The following is an 11418-nucleotide window of genomic DNA, read 5'->3' as shown; positions in this document are numbered from 1 at the left end:
GTACTGTACACCAGTGGTATACAGTGACAGACCTGTCTCCACCAGTCCTGTACCCCAGTGTTATACAGTGACAGACCCGTCCCCACCAGTACAGTACCCCAGTGTTACACAATGACAGACTTATCCCCACCAGTACGGTACCCCAGTGTTATACAGTGACAGACCCGTCCCCACCAGTCCTGTACCCCAGTGTTATACAGTGACTGACCCGTCCCCACCAGTACTGTACCCCAGTGTTATACACTGACAGACCTGTCCCCACCAGTACTGTATCCCAGTGTTATACAATGACAGACCCGTCCCCACCAGTACTGTACCCCAGTGTTATACACTGACAGACCTGTCCCCACCAGTACTGTACCCCAATATTATACAGTGACAGACCCGTCCCCACCATTACTGTACCCCAGTGTTATACAGTGACAGACCCACCCCACCAGTAATGTACCCCAGTGTTATACAGTTACAGACCTGTCCACACCAGTACTGTATCCCAGTGTTATACAGTTACAGACCCGTCCCCACCAGTACTGTACCCCAGTGTTATACAGTGACAGACCCGTCCCCACCAGTACTGTACCCCAGTGTTACACAATTACAGACCTATCCCCACCAGTACGGTACCCCAGTGTTATACAGTGACAGACCCGTCCCCACCAGTACTGTACCCCAGTGTTATACAGTGACTGACCCGTCCCCACCAGTACTGTACCCCAGTGTTATACACTGACAGACCTGTCCCCACCAGTACTGTGCCCCAGTGTTATACAGTGACAGACCTGTCCCCACCAGTACTGTACCCCAGTGTTATACAGTGACAGACCTGTCCCCACCAGTACTGTACCCCAGTGTTATACAGTGACAGACCCGTCCCCACCAGTACTGTACCCCAGTGTTATACAGTGACAGACCCGTCCCCACCAGTACTGAACCCCGGTGTTATACAGTGACAGACCCGTCCCCACCAGTACTGTACACCAGTGTTATTCAGTGACAGACCCGTCCCCACCAGTACTGTACCCCAGTGTTATACAGTGACAGACCCGTCCCCACCAGTACTAAACCCCAGTGTTACACAGTGACAGACCTGTCCCCACCAGTACTGTACCCGTGTTATAGTGACAGACCCATCCCCACCAGTACTGTACCCCAGTGTTATACAGTGACAGACCCGTCCCCACCATTACTGTACCCCAGTGTTATACAGTGACAGACCCGTCCCCACCAGTACTGTACCCCAGTGTTATACAGTGACAGACCTGTCCCCGCCAGTACTGTTTCCAGTGTTACACAGTGACAGACCCGTCCCCACCAGTACTGTACCCCTGTGTTATACAGTGACAGACCTGTCCCCACCAGTACTGTACCCCAGTGTTACACAGTGACAGACCTGTCCCCACCAGTACTGTACCCCAGTGTTATACAGTGACAGACCTGTCCCCACCAGTACTGTACCCCAGTGTTATACAGTGACAGACCTGTCCCCACCAGTACTGTACCCCAGTGTTATAGTGACAGACCTGTCCCCACCAGTACTGTACCCCAGTTTTATACAGTGACAGACCTGTCCCCTCTAGTACTGTACCCCAGTGTTATACAGTGACAGACCTGTCCCCACCAGTACTGTACCCCAGTGTTATACAGTGACAGACGCATCCCCTCCAGTACTGCACCCCAGTGTCGCACAGGAACCGAGCCGCGTTTGAAGTGTTTGGAACGAGACTGGAAGCCACGACCGGTTGCTGGTTGGCCGTTCTTGGAGTGCCGCAGTCGTTGCTGTCGTGGGAAGCGGGCGGCAGCCTGTTGTTCGAGGTGGAAGATGCTTGTTTGTGTGTGTGTGTGGGGGGGGTAGGAGGTGGTGGGGGAGGTGGTGGAGCGGCCCGGTTTAAAAGCCTTAGTGTGATAAGAGTCTGCTTTGCCCGCTGTGTAACTCTCTCTCTCTCTCTCTCTGTCTCTCCTTGTGTTTTTGCAGTGATTCAGGGAGCTTGGGCCGTGAGTGGTGAGTGCGTCACTTCCTGTATCTCGGGGGATGTGCGTTGCTGTGATACTTTCCTTGTCATCTACCTTGAGGCCGTTGTTAATTTGAAGTCAGGGGGATACCTCACTTGGGCTTCCTTTTGAAACCTCCCTCTGGGCTGGTTTCTTTAAGCAAAATAAATCAATATGAAGAATTTGTCTTCCGGCCAAACGGAGAGACATCCCAAAGAGAGACAAACTCATCGTCTGAGGTCCTGCTCCTGATTGGCTGAATGGGTCTTTCCTTGTCTAGTTTCAACCCCCCACCGCTCTCCCCACCCACCCCCCCAACCCAACCCTGGGCACAGCCAATCGGAATGCCCGTGGAGGTCCCCGTTCCCTGATTGGACGGTCCCCTTGAGTCAAAAAAGTGGCTCCCATCCCCCTCTGCCACCCTATGGTTTTGCGATTGAGTGAAGATAAGGGGCCCCAATGATTTCCCCGCACCACCACCCCCCCCTCACATCGAGGGGTGGCGGAGTGGGATTGTCACTGGACTAGTAACCCAGAGACCTCCCCGCCCACCCCCCACCCCCCGCCAAACCCAGGGTGAGGCTCTGGGATAACCAGGCCCGAATCCCGTTATGGCAGATGGGGAAGGTTGATGGTGAATTCAATTAGCAACCATGGAACCGTTGCCGACTGTGTTATTTAAAAACCCATCTGGTTCACCAATGCCCCCCCCCCCCCCCAACTTTTTTTACTTATTTATTACAGGGAGGGAAGTCTGCCCGGCCTTACCTGGTCTGGCCTACATGCGACTCCAGATCCCACAGCGATGGGGTTGACTGTTGAATGTCCCTCTGGACGAGGGACGGGCAATTAAAAATGCTGGTTTAGCCAGTGATGTCCACACCCCCATGGACAAATTCATTCCTTTTTGTGTGTTGGGGGTGGAGGGGGTGGGTAAAAGGAGGAGGCCATTCAGCCCTTCGCAACTGTGCTGACCCTTATCAGAATTTAGGAACGTTCAAGGACTCTGGGTCTAGACTCGATGGAGTTTAGAAGGATGAGTGGGGGGGGATCTGATTGAAACTTACAGAATACTGAAAGGCCTGGATAGAGTGGACGTGGGGAAGATGTTTCCATTAGTAGGAGAGACTAGGACCCGAGGGCACAGCCTCAGAGTAAAGGGAAGACCTTTTAGAACAGAGATGAGGAGAAACTTCTTTAGCCAGAGAGTGGTGAATCGATGGAATTCATTGCCACAGAAGCCTGTGGAGGCCGAGTCATTGAGTGTGTTTAAGAGCGAGATAGATAGGTTCTTGATTGGTAAGGGGATCAAAGGTTACAGGGAGAAGGTGGGAGAATGGGGTTGAGAAACCTATCAGCCCTGATTGAATGGCGGAGCAGACTCGATGGGCTGAATGGCCTAATTCCTGCTCCCATGTATTATGGACTGGGGAAAGCCACACCTTTCGTTGGCTTACCTTACCCCCCCTCTGGCCGACCTGGTTGACTCTTAGCTCTGCCGTCTGAACTAGGGATGGGTGATAAATGCCCAATGCTGTGACTCCCTCCACGCCCAACACACATTGACTCTGGCTGGGGCACGTAGCCTTCACAACCACCACCCCCCCCCCCACCCCATTCCCGTGCTTCCCAACCCCCTAAATTCCTTCCCCTAAATTCGGGGGCAGTGGTGGGCGTGGGGGGGGTCAAGTGTTTTGGCGTAGCTCCCTGATGGGGGGAGTGGAACTGTCAACCGGTCGACGCACACTCACTCACGCTTCTCTTCCCCTCTCTCCGCAGATGGTCCCAACAACGACGATCGGTTTACCTATGGTGAGTGTCTCCGAAGCTCCTCCTTTTGGTTTAATGTCGGTCGGGCCTTTATCTTCACCTGGTTCCCTAACGGCTGGACCGGGACCCTGGAAGGTAACCTGACCAGGCTGTAACCGGCTCCCCGAGATTGAGACACGGTTCTGCGTTTATATAGCGCCTGTGAGGGAACGCAGCACCGTCCCCCAGCCCCCAACATGGGGTTCACTGGAAATGGGGGGTGGGTGGGGGCGGGGGGGTGGTGAGGTTTGGCTTGGAGATGCACCGGGAGCTGTCAGAACAGGACAGACTCTCGTCCACCTCCCCCCAACCCATCACCCACCGTCGCTCGCTGAACCCCAACCCGGCAACGGCTCCTTGCTTTCCCTCAGATTTTTCATCCTCACTCTCCTCCCTATCTCTATAAACCCCCGCCTCCAACCCTCCCTATCTCTATTAACCCCCCCCAACCCTCCCTATCTCTATTAACCCCCTCCAACCCTCCCTATCTCTATAAACCCCCGCCTCCAACCCTCCCTATCTCTATTAACCCCCCCCAACCCTCCCTATCTCTATAAACCCCCGCCTCCAACCCTCCCTATCTCTATTAACCCCCCCCAACCCTCCCTATCTCTATAAACCCCCGCCTCCAACCCTCCCTATCTCTATAAACCCCCGCCTCCAACCTTCCCTATCTCTATAAACCCCCCCAACCCTCCCTATCTCTATAAACCCCCCCCAACCCTCCCTATCTCTATAAACCCCCGCCTCCAACCTTCCTATCTCTATAAACCCCCCCCAACCCTCCCTATCTCTATAAACCCCCCCCAACCCTCCCTATCTCTATAAACCCCCCCAACCCTCCCTATCTCTATAAACCCCCCCAACCCTCCCTATCTCTATAAACCCCCCCAACCCTCCCTATCTCTATTAACCCCCCCCAACCCTCCCTATCTCTATAAACCCCCGCCTCCAACCCTCCCTATCTCTATAAACCCCCCCCAACCCTCCCTATCTCTATAAACCCCCACTCCAACCCTCCCTATCTCTATAAACCCCCGCCTCCAACCTTCCCTATCTCTATAAACCCCCACTCCAACCCTCCCTATCTCTATAAACCCCCACTCCAACCCTCCCTATCTCTATAAACCCCCACTCCAACCCTCCCTATCTCTATAAACCCCCGCCTCCAACCTTCCCTATCTCTATAAACCCCCCCAACCCTCCCTATCTCTATAAACCCCCGCCTCCAACCCTCCCTATCTCTATAAACCCCCGCCTCCAACCTTCCCTATCTCTATAAACCCCCCCCCAACCCTCCCTATCTCTATTAACCCCCCCAACCCTCCCTATCTCTATAAACCCCCGCCTCCAACCCTCCCTATCTCTATAAACCCCCACCTCCAACCTTCCCTATCTCTATAAACCCCCGCCTCCAACCCTCCCTATCTCTATAAACCCCCGCCTCCAACCTTCCCTATCTCTATAAACCCCCCCAACCCTCCCTATCTCTATTAACCCCCCCAACCCTCCCTATCTCTATAAACCCCCCCCAACCCTCCCTATCTCTATAAACCCCCGCCTCCAACCTTCCCTATCTCTATAAACCCCCCCCAACCCTCCCTATCTCTATAAACCCCCCCCAACCCTCCCTATCTCTATTAACCCCCCCCAACCCTCCCTATCTCTATTAACCCCCCCCAACCCTCCCTATCTCTATAAACCCCCCCCAACCCTCCCTATCTCTATAAACCCCCCCCAACCCTCCCTATCTCTATAAACCCCCCCCAACCCTCCCTATCTCTATAAACCCCCCCCAACCCTCCCTATCTCTATAAACCCCCCCCAACCCTCCCTATCTCTATAAACCCCCCCCAACCCTCCCTATCTCTATAAACCCCCGCCTCCAACCTTCCCTATCTCTATAAACCCCCCCCAACCCTCCCTATCTCTATTAACCCCCCCCAACCCTCCCTATCTCTATTAACCCCCCCCAACCCTCCCTATCTCTATTAACCCCCCCCAACCCTCCCTATCTCTATTAACCCCCCCCAACCCTCCCTATCTCTATTAACCCCCCCCAACCCTCCCTATCTCTATTAATCACCCCCAACTCTCCCTATCTCTATTAACCACCCCCAACCCTCCCTATCTCTATAAACCCCCGCCTCCAACCTTCCCTATCTCTATTAACCCCCCCAACCCTCCCTATCTCTATAAACCCCCGCCTCCAACCCTCCCTATCTCTATAAACCCCCGCCTCCAACCCTCCCTATCTCTATAAACCCCCGCCTCCAACCTTCCCTATCTCTATAAACCCCCCCCAACCCTCCCTATCTCTATTAACCCCCCCAACCCTCCCTATCTCTATTAATCCCCCCAACCCTCCCTATCTCTATTAACCACCCCCAACCCTCCCTATCTCTATTAACCACCCCCAACCCTCCCTATCTCTATAAACCCCCGCCTCCAACCTTCCCTATCTCTATAAACCCCCCCCACCACCCTCCCTATCTCTATAAACCCCCCCCAACCCTCCCTATCTCTATAAACCCCCCCCAACCCTCCCTATCTCTATTAACCCCCCCCAACCCTCCCTATCTCTATTAACCCCCCCCAACCCTCCCTATCTCTATAACCCCCCCAACCCTCCCTATCTCTATTAACCCCCCCAACCCTCCCTATCTCTATAAACCCCCACTCCAACCCTCCCTATCTCTATAAACCCCTCCCAACCCTCCCTATCTATAAACCCCCGCCTCCAACCTTCCCTATCTCTATAAACCCCCCCCCAACCCTCCCTATCTCTATTAACCCCCCCCAACCCTCCCTATCTCTATAAACCCCCCCCAACCCTCCCTATCTCTATAAACCCCCGCCTCCAACCTTCCCTATCTCTATAAACCCCCCCCAACCCTCCCTATCTCTATAAACCCCCGCCTCCAACCTTCCCTATCTCTATAAACCCCCCCCAACCCTCCCTATCTCTATTAACCCCCCCCCAACCCTCCCTATCTCTATAAACCCCCGCCTCCAACCTTCCCTATCTCTATAAACCCCCGCCTCCAACCTTCCCTATCTCTATAAACCCCCCCCAACCCTCCCTATCTCTATAAACCCCCGCCTCCAACCTTCCCTATCTCTATAAACCCCCCCCAACCCTCCCTATCTCTATTAACCCCCCCCAACCCTCCCTATCTCTATTAACCCCCTCCAACCCTCCCTATCTCTATAAACCCCCGCCTCCAACCTTCCCTATCTCTATAAACCCCCGCCTCCAACCTTCCCTATCTCTATAAACCCCCGCCTCCAACCTTCCCTATCTCTATAAACCCCCGCCTCCAACCTTCCCTATCTCTATTAACCCCCCCCAACCCTCCCTATCTCTATTAACCCCCTCCAACCCTCCCTATCTCTATTAACCCCCTCCAACCCTCCCTATCTCTATAAACCCCCGCCTCCAACCTTCCCTATCTCTATAAACCCCCGCCTCCAACCTTCCCTATCTCTATTAACCCCCCCCAACCCTCCCTATCTCTATTAACCCCCTCCAACCCTCCCTATCTCTATTAACCCCCTCCAACCCTCCCTATCTCTATAAACCCCCGCCTCCAACCTTCCCTATCTCTATTAACCCCCCCAACCCTCCCTATCTCTATAAACCCCCACTCCAACCTTCCCTATCTCTATAAACCCCCACTCCAACCCTCCCTATCTCTATAAACCCCCCCCCAACCCTCCCTATCTCTATAAACCCCCCCCAACCCTCCCTATCTCTATAAACCCCCCCTCCAACACTCCCTATCTCTATAAACCCCTCTCCAACACTCCCTATCTCTATAAACCCCCCTCCAACCCTCCCTATCTCTATAAACACCCCCCCAACCCTCCCTATCTCTATAAACCCCCCTCCATCCCTCCCTATCTCTATAAACCTCCCTCCATCCCTCCCTATCTCTATAAACCCCCCTCCCAACCCTCCATCTCTATAAACCCCCCCAACCCTCCCTATCTCTATAAACCACCCCCAACCTTCCCTATCTCTATAAACCCCCCCTCCAACCCTCCCTATCTCTATAAGCACCCCCCTCCAACCCTCCCTCTCTCTGTAACCCCCCCAACCTTCCCTCGCTCTGCGAACCTTCCCCTCCGACCCTCCCTCGCTCTGTCAACCTCCCCGTCCAACCCTCGCTAGCTCTGCCAATCTCTCCCTCCAACCCTCCCTCTATCTGTAAGCCCCCATCCAACCCTCCCTCGCTCTGTCAACCTCCCCATCCAACCCTCCCTCGCTCTGCCAACCTCCCCCTCCAACCCTCCCTCGCTCTGCCAACCTCCCCCTCCAACCCTCCCTCGCTCTGCCAACCTCCCCCTCCAACCCTCCCTCTATCTGTAACCCCCTCCAACCCTCCCTCTATCTGTAACCCCCCCAACCCTCCATCTGTAACCCCCCCTCCAAACCTCCTACTATCTGTAATCCCCCCTCCAACCCTCCCTCTCTCTGTAACCTCCCCCTCCAACCCTCCCTCTCTCTGTTGACCTCCCCCTCCAACCCTCCTTAGCTGTGCCAACCTCCCTCTCCAACCCTCCCCCTCTCTGTCAACTTCCCCATCCAACCCTCCCTCGCTCTGTACATCTCCCCCTCCAACCCTCCCTCTCTCTGTAACCTGCCCCTCCAACCCTCCCTCGCTCTGTCAACCTCCCCCTCCAACCCTCCCTCGCTCTGTCAAACTCCCCCTCCAACCCTCCCTCGCTCTGCCAACCTCCCCCTCCAACCCTCCCTCTCTCTGTAACCTCCCCCTCCAACCCTCCCTCTCTCTGTTGACCTCCCCCTCCAACCCTCCTTAGCTGTGCCAACCTCCCTCTCCAACCCTCCCCCTCTCTGTCAACTTCCCCATCCAACCCTCCCTTGCTCTGTACACCTCCCCCTCCAACCTTCCCTCCCTCTGCCAACCTCCCCCTCCAACCCTCCCTCACTCTGTACACCTCCCCCTCCAACCTTCCTTCGCTCTGCCAACCCTCCCTCGCTCTGCCAACCTCCCCCTCCAACCCTCCCTCGCTCTGCCAACCTCCCCCTCCAACCCTCCCTCGCTCTGCCAACCTCCCCCTCCAACCCTCCCTCGCTCTGCCAACCTCCCCCTCCAACCCTCCCTCGCTCTGCCAACCTCCCCCTCCAACCCTCCCTCGCTCTGCCAACCTCCCCCTCCAACCCTCCCTCGCTCTGCCAACCTCCCCCTCCAACCCTCCCTCGCTCTGCCAACCTCCCCCTCCAACCCTCCCTCGCTCTGCCAACCTCCCCCTCCAATCCTGGCCTCTTGACCATCCCCCGATTCCCATCGCTCCACCATTGGCGGCCGTGCCTTCAGCTGCCTGGGGAGGCCCTGAGACCTCTAGAACCTTCTCTGCCTCTATTTCTCTCTCTCTCTTAGGCTGAAATTTTGTATTCTCTACGTCCCTGTAAAGGGGGCATTTAAATGCACCTCTACCCCCCCCCCCTTGCCCCTCTGCTCCTGCACCCGCTTTAGAATTGTACCCTTTATACCCGTGGAATTTTTTCACCCCCACCTGAGGGGACAGAGGGGGCCTGGGTTTAACACTTCATCCCGAAAGGTGCCACCTGGCAGTGTGGCACCCCCCCCCCCCGGACTGGCACTGGGAAGTGCCAACCTGGATTGCAGAGTCTGAAGTCTTTCGAAGGGATGGGAGGTAGTTCAAACTCATGGTCCTGATGCATAGAGGGAGGGAGGGAGAGTGTGAGAGAGAGAGAGAGAGAGAGAGAGAGATCGATCTGCGGCTGATGCTACACAGACTATTGGTACTATTGGAATCCAGGCTAAGCGAGCGATTGGGAGGTGGGCAGTTTTCCCCCTGGTTGTTGTTGGGTTACTGAGTGTCTTACACACTGGCTGTTAACTCTGCTCTTCGGCTGTGGATTTTCTTCAGTCTGATTCTCCGGCGTTTCTCTTCACAGACTATTACAGACTGCGCGTTGTTGGATTGATTGTGGCTGCTGTGCTGTGTGTGATTGGAGTGATTATCCTGCTGGGTGAGTGCGTCTAGAAGACGGCATTGAATCTTGGGATGGTTACAGCACCAGGAGGAGGCCATTCAGCCCATCTCGGCAAGAGAAACTCCCCTCGTCCCCCTCCCTCGCCTCCTCCCCATAACCCTGCACGTTTTCCTCTATCCTGCTAACCATCCCACTCCCTTTCCAAATCCCCCATTGAATCTGCCTCCACCCCGCCCCCCCCCACACTCTCGGGCGGAACGTTCCGGATCCTAACCACTCGCTGCGTGAAAGAGTTTCTCCTCCTGTCGCTGTTGCTTCCTTTACCAGTCGTCTTAAACCCGTGTCCCTCTGGTTCTCCATCCTTCCCCCCCTCCAATGGGAACAGTTTCTCCCGATCGACTCTGTCCCGGACCCCTCATGGTTTTGAACACCTCGATCAAATCTTCTCTCCAGCTTCTCTCCTCCAAGGAGAACAGTCCCAGCTTCTCCGATCTGTCCCCGGAACGGAAGTCCCTCATCCCTGGACCATTCTCGTGAATCTTTTCCGCACTCTCTCTCTCTCTCTCTCTCTCTCTCTCTCTAAAGCCTTCACATCCTTCCTAAAGTGCGGAGCCCAGAACTGGACACAATACTCCAGTTGGTGCTGAGCCAAGGTTTTACACAGGTTTAACATAACCTCCTTTGCTCTTGTACTCTACGCCCCTATTAATAAAGCCCAGGATACCTTATGCTTCATTAACCGCTCACTCCACCTGTCCTGCCCCCTTCAATGATTTGTACATGTATATCCCCAGGTCCCTCTGCTCCTGCACCCCCTTTAGAATTGTGCCCTTTATTTTATATTTCAAGGGCGTTTAGCCAGACTGAACCCTGTTCTCTTCAACGTTGAAAGGTGACCTGCCCCTCCACTCAGCCCCCAGCTCCGCTGGTGTGGGGAGGGTTAGGATGTACATTCATATATACCCAGCCCAGATGTTCTGGGATTGTCCCGTAATTTGGACTCATCCCATGTGCCCGGTCAGGTGTTTCCTGGGATACGTTTTGTCTTCTGTGTGCGTCTCTCTTTCTGTGTGTCTCTCTGTCTCTGTCTCTCTCTCTGTCTCTCTGTCTCTGTCTTTCTCTCTCCGTGCACGCCTCTCTTTCTCTCTCCCTCTCCCTCTCTTTGTGCGCCTCTCTCTGTCTGTCTGTCTGTGTCTCTCTTTGTGTGCGTGTCTCTCTCTCTCTCTGTCTCTCTCTCCCACTCTTTGTGTGTGTGTCTGTCTCTCTCTCTCTGTCTCTCTCTCTCTCTTTGTGTGTGTGTGTCTCTCTGTGTGTGTGTATCTCTCTCTCTCTCTCTCTCTGTCTCTCTCTCTTTCTCACTGTGTGTGTGTCTCTCTCTCTCTCTCTCTGTGTCTGTCTCTCTCTCTCTGTGTCTGTCTCTCTCTCTCTGTGTCTGTCTCTCTCTCTGTGTCTGTCTCTCTCTCTCTCTGTGTCTGTCTCTCTCTCTCTCTGTGTCTGTCTCTCTCTCTCTCTGTGTCTGTCTCTCTCTCTCTCTGTGACTGTCTCTCTCTCTCTCTGTGTCTGTCTCTCTCTCTCTCTGTGTCTGTCTCTCTCTCTCTGTGTCTGTCTCTCTCTCTGTGTCTGTCTCTCTCTCT

The 11418-nt window shown here is 54.7% G+C and overlaps 1 protein-coding gene across 1 annotated transcript in view; it reads left to right on the top strand.

Annotated features, from left to right (window-relative positions):
• Window positions 1-1959: 1959 nt before the first annotated feature.
• Window positions 1960-11418, top strand: part of LOC121274024 (FXYD domain-containing ion transport regulator 3-like) — a gene marked incomplete at its 5' end in the record, with an annotated part of 48816 nt that continues 39357 nt past the window's right edge. The window contains 3 exons of the mRNA XM_041181154.1: window positions 1960-1999; window positions 3769-3801; window positions 9746-9820. Of these exons, the coding sequence (XP_041037088.1) occupies window positions 1960-1999; window positions 3769-3801; window positions 9746-9820 (148 nt within the window). The remainder of the gene's footprint in view (window positions 2000-3768; window positions 3802-9745; window positions 9821-11418) is intronic.

The sequence above is a fragment of the Carcharodon carcharias genome, assembly GCF_017639515.1.
Source record: "Carcharodon carcharias isolate sCarCar2 chromosome 29 unlocalized genomic scaffold, sCarCar2.pri SUPER_29_unloc_2, whole genome shotgun sequence".
NCBI lineage: Eukaryota > Metazoa > Chordata > Chondrichthyes > Lamniformes > Lamnidae > Carcharodon > Carcharodon carcharias.
This window is presented reverse-complemented; position numbering and strand designations above follow the sequence as displayed.